Source organism: Spea bombifrons, chromosome 2, assembly GCF_027358695.1.
Source record: "Spea bombifrons isolate aSpeBom1 chromosome 2, aSpeBom1.2.pri, whole genome shotgun sequence".
Taxonomy (NCBI): Eukaryota; Metazoa; Chordata; class Amphibia; order Anura; family Pelobatidae; genus Spea; species Spea bombifrons.
This window is the reverse complement of record NC_071088.1, coordinates 119,324,331-119,339,369: the sequence shown is the minus strand read 5'-3', so window position 1 is coordinate 119,339,369 and position 15,039 is coordinate 119,324,331. Positions and strand designations below refer to the sequence as shown.

At 40.1% G+C, this 15,039-nt stretch overlaps 2 protein-coding genes across 3 annotated transcripts; both read right to left on the bottom strand.

The window, feature by feature from the left end:
• Positions 1-2,331: 2,331 nt before the first annotated feature.
• Positions 2,332-7,030, bottom strand: LOC128473821 (keratin, type II cytoskeletal 1-like). The gene is made up of 12 exons (XM_053456051.1): positions 6,936-7,030; positions 5,629-6,244; positions 5,152-5,372; positions 4,948-5,008; positions 4,721-4,816; positions 4,379-4,543; positions 3,869-3,994; positions 3,478-3,698; positions 2,964-2,998; positions 2,833-2,880; positions 2,695-2,754; positions 2,332-2,354 (listed from the first exon to the last, which is right to left on the bottom strand). Exons 1-12 carry the CDS (start codon positions 7,028-7,030, stop codon positions 2,332-2,334), a joined length of 1,767 nt encoding a protein of 588 aa, XP_053312026.1.
• Positions 7,031-9,840: 2,810 nt separating this feature from the next.
• On the bottom strand, positions 9,841-14,350 carry LOC128474001 (keratin, type II cytoskeletal 1-like). 2 transcript variants are annotated; one of them, XM_053456237.1, is made up of 10 exons: positions 13,947-14,350; positions 13,642-13,910; positions 13,176-13,396; positions 12,972-13,032; positions 12,745-12,840; positions 12,435-12,599; positions 11,922-12,047; positions 11,532-11,752; positions 11,018-11,052; positions 9,841-10,934 (listed from the first exon to the last, which is right to left on the bottom strand). In XM_053456237.1, exons 1-10 carry the CDS (start codon positions 14,296-14,298, stop codon positions 10,525-10,527), a joined length of 1,956 nt encoding a protein of 651 aa, XP_053312212.1. In that variant the 5' UTR covers positions 14,299-14,350; the 3' UTR covers positions 9,841-10,524. The 2 variants fall into 2 exon arrangements, with proteins under 2 accessions (XP_053312212.1, XP_053312213.1); XM_053456238.1 differs by having other exon boundaries at positions 13,642-13,817; positions 14,025-14,350.
• Between the last annotated feature and the right edge of the window lie 689 nt (positions 14,351-15,039).

Below are 15,039 nucleotides of genomic sequence, written 5' to 3'. Positions count from 1 at the left end.
ACGTCAACCCGATGCCCCGGTATACAGCAGGAAATTAGAAGCACCGGTAAGTGTGTGTGGGGTGGGGGAGTGTTAACTGGGAGGGAGACAGAAGGATCCAGGTCCCCTGCAGCGGTGCTGGGGATCTGGATCTTAGTCTCATAGTCAGACCTCTATTTGAGGTCTGATTATAAGACGACCCCGATTAGAAGACGAGGGGTATTTTTCAGAGCATTTGGTCTGAAAAAAACCTCGTCTTATAATCGAGCAAATACGGTATATATGCCCGATCGCGGCATTGTGGTTTCAAGGCGGTGTCTGGAGACATTGCTGCCGTCCGGCATCATGATGCCCGACGGAGCATTGATCCCCAGTATTCTGTACTTACGTGCTCCCGGTCCAGCGGCGTTCCTCCTGTCTGTATTGATGGGGGCATGGCTGGACGAACAGTATATTAACCCCAATGCTCAATATTTATTTTATTTGTTTGAGTTAAAGGTGTTTTGTGAAGATGCTGTGGGTCTTCAGCACCCATTCCCTGGGCGGATCCATGGGTGTGCGGTTGCTGTTTGTTTAAAAATTGTAGATTTATGTATATAACTGTAGGTTTAACTTATACAAATGTACAAGGCCATTGTTTACATTGGTTTATTCATAGACCAATTTTGTATTTTGTTGGTAATTTTCTTTTAAATAAAAAAACTGACTGAAGTAAATGGGGCTTTTTTCTTTCTATGTGTCACATGTATTTAATTTATATATGACAGAGGAGGCCAACAGCTTCGATATTCCTCACATATGTGGATACAGATGGGATTAGTACACATTTCAAAATCTGAAATTAGTTATATTGTGTAAATATTGTTTTATCATAAGGATAGATAGATGGATAGACTGATAGATTACCCTTAACTGGAACTAAGGGGTCAAAAACCTGAAACCAGAACCAGACCATTATCCCTTCTCCATCAAACATTACCATAGGCACTAAGCATTCTGCTAGGTAGCGTTCTCCTGGCATCCACCAAACTGATATTCGGTCACTCCACAAAGCATGTTTCCATTGTGTTGTGCCACGCATTTCACCACTCAGCAGCCCCACTCTGTGAGTGTGCATGGTCTATCACCTAATGGCTGAGCTGTTCTTACTCCTGGAAGCTTCCACTTCACAATAACAGCAGTAACAGTGGACATGGGCAAATGTAGCAGGGCAGAAATAAACTGACTTGTGTCAAAGGTGGCATCCTATGACAGTGTCACATTTCAAGTCACTAAGATCTTCAGTATGACCCATTCTAATGACAGTGTTTATGGATATAGCTGCCTGTGTGCTTGATTTTTTTATACCTGTTAGCAATCCATGTGGTTTAAACATGTGAATTTAATAATTAGGAGGGGTGTTCTTTTGGGTATATAGTCCGATATAGCAAGTCCTATAATCCCAGCAGCCATTTGTCTTTCATGGGTCCATATTACACTTCATTGTCCCACAGAATGAATTTATTAACCCTCAAATCTAGAATACTTTTGTTTGTATGTTTTTCTTTTTCTAATATGAGTTTTACTGTTTTGAACTATTATTTTGCGGTAGATATTCATCACACATAAAATGTGGTCAGTTTTATACAAGAATAACTCCTACTAGCAGGGTACCCGTTTAAAGGTCAGATGTAAAACAAAAAAATAAAGATAGCATGGTTTTAATACCAATTTTGAGAATTTAAAATTGTCAAATTTGTACTAACATGACATTAAACACAAATATCAAAATGTTATTCTAAAATTAATTTCTTAACACCAATTGAGATCCACATGCTGTTTATTGAAGATTCACAGAAAAGTCAAGAAGTTTTAGCCTGGAGTTGGAAGACCCAGCAATGCATTAAGAGAATTTTATATACAAAACACCCAGGATCCATCCCCTCCAATACATTCAGAAAAAAAGACAAGCAAAAATAATAGGAATGATGACATTAACCCATCTTAGAAGTCTTGAGTGCTACATAGACACAGAGAGACACACACTAAGCAGTCATAATTAGGGAAACTCCAGCTAGCATTTGTTGTTTTTGTCTACAAGACATAACTTCAAGTCCCTGATGTATGACCACGTAGTCCATATTCCCCACATTTGTAGCTAGTTTCATTCATACATAGTGCATGGATATCTAGTTTCATTCATAGGTACAATGAAGAGTTTAAAATAGATGTTCTATCAATACATTTGATCTATAATTTGTCTTTGCTTTTTATATTTCACTGTGTTATTGCTGAATATGTATCGTGTTTCCCAGATGTAGCTAGGGAAATTCAGTGACAAGGTCTTCCTGTGAAGCATGGCAGTACATAATTCTAATCAAGGGTATCCCCGTGATCTAAGGATAGAGAATGAACCAGTATGATATTAAATGTACTAGACAAGCTTCAGTAATGGGCTGAATGGCAGGAGCATAGTGAGGTTTGCCTGTGAAGGCTAATGCTGGTTTTAGTAGGATTTTTTTGTTTTGGATACTGTTTGTGAAACTGCCACTGAGCTTCGACCTCCATAGCCAACCTGTGAACCTCCAGAGCTATATCCTCCTCCACCTCCTCCAGAACTATATCCTCCTCCACCTCCGCCAGAGCTATATCCTCCTCCTCCAGAGCTATATCCTCCTCCTCCAGAGCTATATCCTCCTCCTCCACCTCCTCCAGAGCTATATCCTCCTCCTCCACCTCCTCCGGAACTATATCCTCCTCCGGAACTATATCCTCCTCCGGTTGAATACCCTCCGCCTCCGGAGCTGTATCCTCCACCTCCTCCTCCAGAGCCATAGCCTCCTCCTCCTCCTCCTCCTCCTCCTCCTCCTCCACCACCACCAGAGGCATATCCTACACTTGAAGAACCACCACTGACCACAGCTAAAATGAAAAACAAAGATTGTTAGCTTTTGCAACATAATCTACAGTAACAGTTTGCAGTAATTGTATATTTGTGAACTTACAGATGCTGACATTGTTGACAATTTGTCCAGATATTCTGTAATAAAGCAGAGTAGTAAACATTATATATAACTATTATGCTAAATCACATAATGTGAATGGCGTCAATGCAAGCAGGATAAAAGAAAGAGGCATTAGTAAAACTAAAAGGGAAATGATAATGCCACATGTGACTAACCACATTGCATCTTGTCCAGACCTCATTCTGCAGCGGGTTTTAGATATTCAAGACCTAAACCAAGCTAGGGCTACTATAATAGCATAGTTAATGCAGTGAGAGGACTGTTTTTGTTTCCTTCCTTGAATTAACTCACTTAGCACACAGATCTATGGTGGTACAGCAGTTTCATATAATTAAAAAATATATAATTTGGTGTATCTTGGAACATTGCTAATGCATAGGGGGTTAGGTGGTCTGTCTCTTTTTTTAATCACCATTTTTATAAAATGGAATACCAGTAACAGAATTATCTCAAAATAATGCTTTAAAAAGGATTGTATTTTTGCAGCACTAACCTGTCTTCTTCTCCTTCCAGTAGAGTTCTGTAGGTGGCAATTTCAATATCCAAAGCCAATTTAAGATTCAGTAGGTCCTGGTATTCCTTTAACTGGCGGGCCAGGTCTTCCTTGGCCTTCTTTAGAGCTTCTTCTAGCTCAGTCAATTTCTCCCGGGCATCTTTCAATGCAAGCTCTCCGCGTTTTTCTGCCTCAGCAATGGCTGCTTGAAGACTTGCAATCTTGCATTGAGAAGAATATGATTACTTACTTATAAATGAATTTATAATCAACATTGCTCAAGACTGTTCTTTTATATCATATTACATTTAACAGTCATTTTTTTGTTTGTTTATTTTCAAATTAACTTGACACGGAAGAATCTGTGGACTGTGCTTGCATATTTGCTTACCTGTTTCTTGACATTCTCAATTTCAGCCTTAAACCTCTGGATCCTGCGATTCAAATCAGCAATCACGCTTTTGGTGCTCTTTAGATTTTCACCATGCTGTCCAGCCACCGTCTGCAGTTGTTTGTACTAGTAAAGAAAAATGAAAGTGAATAATAAATATAGTTCTGCACAGGATGTGGTCCCATGTGGCTGCATTCAGAATTCATAAACAGCTTAGCATTGACATTAAAGAAGGGAGACTTAACGACCCTCTACAGTGTTTCACATTATGACTCCTTAAAAATTTTTAATTTCAAGAAAGGGAAACTTAATTCGGTCTTATCACAAAAAATGAACCTCATGTAAAAAGCAAGGTCCTCGTAATGACCCTATCTATAACTTTTATTGAATATTGCATAAGGGCTTTTGTTTCAACATGATTAGCAATGTATACTTACAACTATAATTAAGCTGAAAGGTGTGGCCTGTTTGGACTTTTGTTACGATAACAGGGGTAATAACTAGTCTTACCTTGTCATCATACACTGCCTCTGCTTCTGCCTTACTTCTGGCTGCTATTTGCTCATACTGATTTTTAATTTCATCAATGATATCCTTAATGTTGAAATCACGGTTATTGTCCATAGACAGAATCACTGAAGTGTCAGAAACTTGTTGTTGCGTCTGCGAGAGTTCCTGCAAACAGTCCACAATATCACAAAATGAATAGATATTTTTTCCAAAAAGTTAAGGTACATTTATCAGAACCTGCTCAAGTGAGTGTTGATCCTTGTTCTTTTAAAAATTATTCATGCTTACAATTTCACAAATATTCTCTTTCACCATAGTGCAATAGGGAGGAATAATTCTAACCTGTTCATAGAGAAGTCTTAGGAAGTTGATTTCCTCCATCAAAGCATCCACCTTAGCGTCCAGCTCCACCTTTTTCATGTAGGCACCATCCACATCCTATAGCACCAATGGAATATTCATTCATCAGCAAGGTTACTGTACCACTTGATGGGAACAATAAGTATGCTCACAACATTTGCACTGCAACATTTCCTTTAGCATTAATTAATTAAAGAAAATCATCTCACCTTCTTAAGAACCACAAAATCATTTTCTGCTTCAGTCCGCTTGTTAATTTCATCTTCATATCTATGCAGAAAAGTACCGTTATACAGTTACATTCCGGTCACAAACTGATGGAGTACTATCTTTATGACCCTATGCATTTTCTATGTTTCCACATTCATGCTTTTTTCATAAGGTCATATATTCAGAGAAAACCAAAGACATACTTTTTCTTGTAGTCTTCAACAAGCTCTTGCATAGTGGTCAGTTCGCCATCCAGACGGCCCCTCTCACTTGTTAAATTATCCAGTCGTCTCCTCAGACTACTTATGAAGGCTTCAAAAAGTTGTTCTAGGCCTGGTCTCTTTGTGACACCCTTTTGACCCTGTTCTTGCAAAAGGCGCCATTTTGTTTCTAGGACTTGGTTCTGCTGCTCTAGGAATCTAACCTAAAGGAACAAATTAACAAATGACTTAAACGCTTACAAAAAGAACACTTGTAAAAGCCAGAAGTGTAACAGACCCAGTGAACATTACCATGCTTATATTGTACAATAACAATCCTATAGAATGTTAAAGGATTAGATTAACTAAGAGATTGTCATTTCTAATGTTCCTATACAAAATATACATTCTCTAAATGAAAAATGTTTCATCATATCTAAAGTAGCCAAATACATTATCATTCATACATTACACTCTTACCTTGTCAATGAAGGAAGCAAATTTGTTGTTAAGCGATTTGATCTGTTCTCTTTCTTCAATTTTTATTTTTGAGATATTTGGGTCTATATCAACATTCAATGGCTGCAAAAGGCTTTGGTTGATGGTGACCTCTTGGATTCCACCAGGTGGGCAAACAGGGAAGCCAGGGTCACCTCCTTGCCCACCAAATCCACCTCCCCCAACACCAATTCCCCCTCCGCCACCACCACCAAATCCTCCTCCTCCTATACCACCACCAAATCCTCCTCCTCCTATACCACCACCAAATCCTCCTCCTCCTATACCACCACCAAATCCTCCTCCTCCTATACCACCACCAAATCCTCCTCCTCCTCCTATACCACCACCAAATCCTCCTCCTCCTATACCACCACCAAATCCTCCCCCTCCTCCTCCACCACCACTATAGCCTCCCCCAGCACGGACGCTTGATGCGCTAATGGAAATTCTTTTACTTCCACCAAGGTGGGTTAGACTTCGTGATCCAAAGCTGCCTCCAGATCTAGAGAAGCCACTCATTCTTCCTGCACCAAATCCACCAACTGAGCACGTACTGAAGCCTTTGCCTCCACCTTTACCTCCACCACCACCTCTTCTGTAAGACATGATGGTATGTTAAAACAGAGTATGAAAGGAAATAGGGAAAATTTCCACAGGAACAGAAAAGTCGAAGGAGTCTGTGGCCCTGTGAACAGGGAGGAAGACAAGACACCCTTTTTATCCTTTAAGAGATGGGCTTGGTTGCATGGGTGTTTGCTGCAATAGTGGGTTTGGCAAAACTGGCAGCCACCCATCAATATATGATAATGATCACACCTATGGGAAATATTGCTTTGCTTGCACTACTCATTGAATCTAGATGTGAAGACATTAACAGAATATTGTCTATAAATTAAATATCCCATTGTTTGTTTCCAATGCGCTACATTATTTCATAATGTAAGTTATAAGTTCTGGAGGCATTTCTTTTACTAAACTTTCTCACGGTCATTAGGGTAAACTATTATTTAATGTTCATTCTTTTACTTACAGGTATACATAATGATTATGTTAATAAATAACCTAAGCATATGCTTCATAGAATTGCTGATAAGCAGGGAATTGGCAAGCAATCTATGTAATATTTGGAAATTAAGTAATAAATATATTTCTGATTTGCATGAATTGACTTGTACCACAAATTCGTAACACATCCTATACAGGTCGTTGAAAATCCAATTTTGTCGCGGTCTCTCCCTCGGTGCCGGATGCTCACGGGCAGAGGACCGCTCGCGAGCGGCCGGTACCGGGGGTGACGGGTGTCTCCCTCGATGCGGGAGGTCGGGTCCCCGATCATTGTGGTTTCAAGGCGGTGTCGGGAGACATTGCTGCCATCCGGCATCATGATGCCCGACGGAGCATTGATCCCCAGTATTCTGTACTTACGTGCTCCCGGTCCAGCGGCGTTCCTCCTGTCTGTATTGATGGGGGCATGGCTGGACGGGTCCAGAGGCGGAGTTCTGGGAGACTGCCCAGAACTGCGATGATGCAGTCCAGGGGGTGGAGCTTGTAAGGGCGCCAGATTTAAAAACCCGGGAAATGCTTTAATCTGTACCCTGTTGTGGTCTATGTATCCAGAGTTATTGCGTCTGCTCGTTACTATAGTTTTTGACCTCTGCCTGCCTGACGATTCTTTGCCTAGCGATTCTGTACCTTCTCCTGCCTATCCTGGTTTCCAGTTTTTTGGCTTGTCTGACTACCCGCTCTTTTTCCGAATTGGCTCGTCTGATTACCCGCTCTGTTACCGACTTGGCTAGTCTGATTACCCGCTCTTTTACCGACTTGGCTCGTCTGATTACCCGCTCTGTTACCGACCCGGCTATCCTGAGTACGTTGCTTGAGTTAACCCGGCTCTGCTTCATTTGCCTTCTGGTTCCTGCTGTCGGGGCTCCTGCAGCTTGCACTCCAACTCGGCCCTTAATTTATCCACCTGCATCTGGCCTCCTCACTGTTGGAATCATCCCAGTCTCCACTCCCTGTCACTAAGGGTCTCCCTTGGTGTGCGGTGAGTGCCTTGGTGTTCGTGGTCGTGACAAAAACCACCACAAATTATTAACACAACAAAGTCATTTCCAGAATTGCCACCAAAAGTAATACAGTTCATGTATTCCCCATTGTTTTCCAATCATCCCCCTGACAGGGAGGGAAGATTCAGGTAAGAACAACTGCCTTACTATTTATACAGGACCTCCCAAAGTCCCCTACCTAATGTCCCTTAACCCCATTATCATACCTGGGAACTCTCCGGGTTTGACCCGGAGATTGCCGGGTGAGCGCTGCTCCTCTGGTTCTACAGGTCAATACCCGAATCCTCCAGGTCACGGGAGCGGGGTCTTGACCTGTCCTGCTCCCCCCCCCCCATTTTTTCCTTTTTCCCAGACGTCAGTGTGCAGTCCTGGCCGAGTCCTGTAAGGGAAGGCTCCGAGTAGCCGGAGCCGAGAAGTTCCCAGGTATGCCCATTATCCTAAGCCCACCTCCTCACCCAGTCAAGGCCCCTTTCACTTAGCTATGCTGTTCCATGGGCCACAGTCTGCATACCTTATTAAAAAGGATTAATTACACTAAAAAGTTGCTTCAGGGTCCCATGTATGCTGACTTTTATTTTAGTGTACTGATGTACTACTGCCTGGAACTGATGTCATCTTTATCCAGTACACGTGGATGCCGAGGAGTTAAGATTCTTTTTATTCTATTATACTTATTTCTATAAAAAGGTCCACGAAAATCCTCAGCACTAGGCCAATGATGACCTTAATCCAGTCATGGTGACGTACAGTATATTAACCCCAATGATTAGAAATCACAACAATGCTCAATATTTATTTTATTTGTTTGAGTTAAAGGTGTTTTGTGAAGATGCTGTGGGTCTTCAGCACCCATTCCCTGGGCGGATCCATGGGTGTGCGGTTGCTGTTTGTTTAAAAATTGTAGATTTATGTATATAACTGTAGGTTTAACTTATACAAATGTACAAGGCCATTGTTTACATTGGTTTATTCATAGACCAATTTTGTATTTTGTTGGTAATTTTCTTTTAAATAAAAAAACTGACTGAAGTAAATGGGGCTTTTTTCTTTCTATGTGTCACATGTATTTAATTTATATATGACAGAGGAGGCCAACAGCTTCTATATTCCTCACATATGTGGATACAGATGGGATTAGTACACATTTCAAAATCTGAAATTAGTTATATTGTGTAAATATTGTTTTATCATAAGGATAGATAGATGGATAGACTGATAGATTACCCTTAACTGGAACTAAGGGGTCAAAAACCTGAAAACCAGCACCAGACCATTATCCCTTCTCCATCAAACATTACCGTGGGCACTACGCATTATGCTAGGTAGCGTTCTCCTGGCATCCACCAAACTGATATTCGGTCACTCCACAAAGCATGTTTCCATTGTGTTGTGCCACGCATTTCACCACTCAGCAGCCCCACTCTGTGAGTGTGCATGGTCTATCACCTAATGGCTGAGCTGTTCTTACTCCTGGAAGCTTCCACTTCACAATAACAGCAGTAACAGTGGACATGGGCAAATGTAGCAGGGCAGAAATTTCATGAACTGACTTGTGTCAAAGGTGGCATCCTATGACAGTGTCACATTTCAAGTCACTAAGATCTTCAGTATGACCCATTCTAATGACAGTGTTTATGGATATAGCTGCCTGTGTGCTTGATTTTTTTATACCTGTTAGCAATCCATGTGGTTTAAACATGTGAATTTAATAATTAGGAGGGGTGTACTTTTGGGTATATAGTCCGATATAGCAAGTCCTATAATCCCAGCAGCCATTTGTCTTTCATGGGTCCATATTACACTTCATCGTCCCACAGAATGAATTTATTAACCCTCAAATCTAGAATACTTTTGTTTGTATGTTTTTCTTTTTCTAATATGAGTTTTACTGTTTTGAACTATTATTTTGCGGTAGATATTCATCACACATAAAATGTGGTCAGTTTTATACAAGAATAACTCCTACTAGCAGGGTACCCGTTTAAAGGTCAGATGTAAAACAAAAAAATAAAGATAGCATGGTTTTAATACCAATTTTGAGAACTTAAAATTGTCAAATTTGTACTAACGTGACATTAAACACAAATATCAAAATGTTATTCTAAAATTAATTTCTTAACACCAATTGAGATCCACATGCTGTTTATTGAAGATTCACAGAAAAGTCAAGAAGTTTTAGCCTGGAGTTGGAAGACCCAGCAATGCATTAAGAGAATTTTATATACAAAACACCCAGGATCCATTCCCTCCAATACATTCAGAAAAAAAGACAAGCAAAAATAATAGGAATGATGACATTAACCCATCTTAGAAGTCTTGAGTGCTACATAGACACAGAGAGACACACACTAAGCAGTCATAATTAGGGAAACTCCAGCTAGCATTTGTTGTTTTTGTCTACAAGACATAACTTCAAGTCCCTGATGTATGACCACGTAGTCCATATTCCCCACATTTGTAGCTAGTTTCATTCATACATAGTGCATGGATATCTAGTTTCATTCATAGGTACAATGAAGAGTTTAAAATAGATGTTCTATCAATACATTTGATCTATAATTTGACTTTGCTTTTTATATTTCACTGTGTTATTGCTGAATATGTATCGTGTTTCCCAGATGTAGCTAGGGAAATTCAGTGACAAGGTCTTCCTGTGAAGCATGGCAGTACATAATTCTAATCAAGGGTATCCCCGTGATCTAAGGATAGAGAATGAACCAGTATGATATTAAATGTACTAGACAAGCTTCAGTAATGGGCTGAATGGCAGGGGCATAGTGAAGTTTGCCTGTGAAGGCTAATGCTGGTTTTAGTAGGATTTTTTTGTTTTGGATACTGTTTGTGCAACTGCCACTGAGCTTCGACCTCCATAGCCAACCTGTGAACCTCCAGAGCTATATCCTCCTCCACCTCCTCCAGAACTATATCCTCCTCCACCTCCGCCAGAGCTATATCCTCCTCCTCCAGAGCTATATCCTCCTCCTCCAGAGCTATATCCTCCTCCTCCAGAGCTATATCCTCCTCCTCCACCTCCTCCAGAGCTATATCCTCCTCCTCCACCTCCTCCGGAACTATATCCTCCTCCGGTTGAATACCCTCCGCCTCCGGAGCTGTATCCTCCACCTCCTCCTCCAGAGCCATAGCCTCCTCCTCCTCCTCCTCCTCCTCCACCACCACCAGAGGCATATCCTACACTTGAAGAACCACCACTGACCACAGCTAAAATGAAAAACAAAGATTGTTAGCTTTTGCAACATAATCTACAGTAACAGTTTGCAGTAATTGTATATTTGTGAACTTACAGATGCTGACATTGTTGACAATTTGTCCAGATATTCTGTAATAAAGCAGAGTAGTAAACATTATATATAACTATTATGCTAAATCACATAATGTGAATGGCGTCAATGCAAGCAGGATAAAAGAAAGAGGCATTAGTAAAACTAAAAGGGAAATGATATTGCCACATGTGACTAACCACATTGCATCTTGTCCAGACCTCATTCTGCAGCAGGTTTTAGATATTCAAGACCTAAACCAAGCTAGGGCTACTATAATAGCATAGTTAATGCAGTGAGAGGACTGTTTTTGTTTCCTTCCTTGAATTAACTCACTTAGCACACAGATCTATGGTGGTACAGCAGTTTCATATAATTAAAAAATATATAATTTGGTGTATCTTGGAACATTGCTAATGCATAGGGGGTTAGGTGGTCTGTCTCTTTTTTTAATCACCATTTTTATAAAATGTAATACCAGTAAGAGAATTATCTCAAAATAATGCTTTAAAAAGGATTGTATTTTTGCAGCACTAACCTGTCTTCTTCTCCTTCCAGTAGAGTTCTGTAGGTGGCAATTTCAATATCCAAAGCCAATTTAAGATTCAGTAGGTCCTGGTATTCCTTTAACTGGCGGGCCAGGTCTTCCTTGGCCTTCTTTAGAGCTTCTTCTAGCTCAGTCAATTTCTCCCGGGCATCTTTCAATGCAAGCTCTCCGCGTTCTTCTGCCTCAGCAATGGCTGCTTGAAGACTTGTAATCTTGCATTGAGAAGAATATGATTACTTACTTATAAATGAATTTATAATCAACATTGCTCAAAACTGTTCTTTTATATTATTTTACATTTAAAAAGTATTTTTTGTTTGTTTATTTTCAAATTAACTTGACACGGAAGAATCTGTGGACTGTGCTTGCATATTTGCTTACCTGTTTCTTGACATTCTCAATTTCAGCCTTAAACCTCTGGATCCTGCGATTCAAATCAGCAATCACGCTTTTGGTGCTCTTTAGATTTTCACCATGCTGTCCAGCCACCGTCTGCAGTTGTTTGTACTAGTAAAGAAAAATGAAAGTGAACAATGAATATAGTTCTGCACAGGATGTGGTCCCATGTGGCTGCATTCAGAATTCATAAACAGCTTAGCATTGACATTAAAGAAGGGAGACTTAACGACCCTCTACAGTGTTTCACATTATGACTCCTTAAAAAAATTTAATTTCAAGAAATTAAGGAAACTTAATTCGGTCTTATCACAAAAAATGAACCTCATGTAAAAAGCAAGGTCCTCGTAATGACCCTATCTATAACTTTTATTGAATATTGCATAAGGGCTTTTGTTTCAACATGATTAGCAATGTATACTTACAACTATAATTAAGCTGAAAGGTGTGGCCTGTTTGGACTTTTGTTACGATAACAGGGGTAATAACTAGTCTTACCTTGTCATCATACACTGCCTCTGCTTCTGCCTTACTTCTGGCTGCTATTTGCTCGTACTGGTTTTTAATTTCATCAATGATATCCTTAATGTTGAAATCACGGTTATTGTCCATAGACAGAATCACTGAAGTGTCAGAAACTTGTTGTTGTGTCTGCGAGAGTTCCTGCAAACAGTCCAAAAAGTTAAGGTACATTTATCAGAACCTGCTCAAGTGAGTGTTGATCCTTGTTCTTTTAAAAATTATTCATGCTTACAATTTCACAAATATTCTCTTTCACCATAGTGCAATAGGGAGGAATAATTCTAACCTGTTCATAGAGAAGTCTTAGGAAGTTGATTTCCTCCATCAAAGCATCCACCTTAGCGTCCAGCTCCACCTTTTTCATGTAGGCACCATCCACATCCTATAGCACCAATGGAATATTCATTCATCAGCAAGGTTACTGTACCACTTGATGGGAACAATAAGTATGCTCACAACATTTGCACTGCAACATTTCCTTTAGCATTAATTAATTAAAGAAAATCATCTCACCTTCTTAAGAACCACAAAATCATTTTCTGCTTCAGTCCGCTTGTTAATTTCATCTTCATATCTATGCAGAAAAGTACAGTTAGACAGTTACATTCCGGTCACAAACTGATGGAGTACTATCTTTACGACCCTACGCATTTTCTATGTTTCCACATTCATGCTTTTTTCATAAGGTCATATATTCAGAGAAAACCAAAGACATACTTTTTCTTGTAGTCTTCAACAAGCTCTTGCATAGTGGTCAGTTCGCCATCCAGACGGCCCCTCTCACTTGTTAAATTATCCAGTCGTCTCCTCAGACTACTTATGAAGGCTTCAAAAAGTTGATCTAGGCCTGGTGTTTTTGTGACACTCTTTTGACCCTGTTCTTGCAAAAGGCGCCATTTTGTTTCTAGGACTTGGTTCTGCTGCTCTAGGAATCTAACCTAAAAGAACAAATTAACAAATGGCTCAAACGCTTACAAAAAGAACACTTGTAAAAGCCAGAAGTGTAACAGACCCAGTGAACATTACCATGCTTATATTGTACAATAACAATCCTATAGAATGTTAAAAGATTAGATTAACTGAGAGATTGTCATTTCTAATGTTCCTATACAAAATATACATAAAATGTTTTATCATCTCTAAAGTAGCCAAATACATTATCATTCATACATTACACTCTTACCTTGTCAATGAAGGAAGCAAATTTGTTGTTAAGTGATTTGATCTGTTCTCTTTCTTCAGTTTTTATTTTTGAGATATTTGGGTCTATATCAACATTCAATGGCTGCAAAAGGCTTTGGTTGATGGTGACCTCTTGGATTCCACCAGGTGGGCAAACAGGGAAGCCTGGGTCACCTCCTTGCCCACCAAATCCACCTCCCCCAACACCAATTGCCCCTCCGCCACCACCACCAAATCCTCCTCCTATACCACCACCAAATCCTCCTCCTCCTATACCACCACCAAGAATTCCTCCTCCTATACCACCACCAAATCCTCCTCCTCCTATACCACCACCAAATCCTCCTCCTCCTATACCACCACCAAATCCTCCTCCTCCTATACCACCATGATATCCTCCTCCTATACCACCACCAAATCCTCCCCCTCCTCCTCCTCCTCCACCACCACTATAGCCTCCCCCAGCACGGACGCTGGATGCGCTAATGGAAATTCTTTTACTTCCACCAAGGTGGGTTAGACTTCGTGATCCAAAGCTGCCTCCAGATCTAGAGAAGCCACTCATTCTTCCTGCACCAAATCCACCAACTGAGCACGTACTGAAGCCTTTGCCTCCACCTTTACCTCCACCACCACCACCACCTCTTCTGTAAGACATGATGGTATGTTAAAACAGAGTATGAAAAGAAATAGGGAAAATTTCCACAGGAACAGAAAAGTCGAAGGAGTCTGTGGCCCTGTGAACAGGGAGGAAGACAAGACACCCTTTTTATCCTTTAAGAGATGGGCTTGGTTGCATGGGACCAGAAGACCAGTTTGCTGCAATAGTGGGTTTGGCAAAACTGGCAGCCACCCATCAATATATGATAATGATCACACCTATGGGAAATATTGCTTTGCTTGCACTACTCATTGAATCTAGATGTGAAGACATTAACAGAATATTGTCTATAAATTAAATATCCTATTGTTTGTTTCCAATGCGCTACATTATTTCATAAAGTCCTGGAGGCATTTCTTTTACTAAACTTTCTCACGGTCATTAGGGTAAACTATTATTTAATGTTCATTCTTTTACTTACAGGTATACATAATGATTATGTTAATAAATAACCTAAGCATATGCTTCATAGAATTGCTGATAAGCAGGGAATTGGCAAGCAATCTATGTAATATTTGGAAATTAAGTAATACATATATTTCTGATTTGCATGAATTGACTTGTACCACAAATTCGTAACACATCCTATACAGGTCGTTGAAAATCCAATTTTTTCTAAACATAAATGTTGACCATAATATAGGGGAACAGTATTAATTGTTATGCTACCCAGAAACCTCACTAGGCTGTTCCTCTTCTCCTTTGATCTGCCTAAGAAGCCCATGATCTTCACTGTCC

Excerpts from the sequence above, each read along its gene's own strand:
- LOC128473821 (XM_053456051.1), bottom strand. The coding sequence starts at position 7,030 with ATGCCGGATGGCAGCAATGTCTCCCGACACCGCCTTGAAACCACAATG. Across the intron at positions 5,373-5,628 it reads TTGCTTCCTTCATTGACAAG|GTTAGATTCCTAGAGCAGCA; the intron begins GTAAGAGTGTAA and ends TTGTTCCTTTAG. Across the intron at positions 2,755-2,832 it reads AGGATATGCCTCTGGTGGTG|GCGGAGGGTATTCAACCGGA; the intron begins GTGGAGGAGGAG and ends ACAGCTCCGGAG.
- LOC128474001 (XM_053456237.1), bottom strand. The coding sequence starts at position 14,298 with ATGTCTTACAGAAGAGGTGGTGGTGGTGGTGGAGGTAAAGGTGGAGGC. Across the intron at positions 12,841-12,971 it reads ATTTTGTGGTTCTTAAGAAG|GATGTGGATGGTGCCTACAT; the intron begins GTGAGATGATTT and ends TTGGTGCTATAG. Across the intron at positions 10,935-11,017 it reads TGTCAACAATGTCAGCATCT|CTGTGGTCAGTGGTGGTTCT; the intron begins GTAAGTTCACAA and ends TTTTCATTTTAG.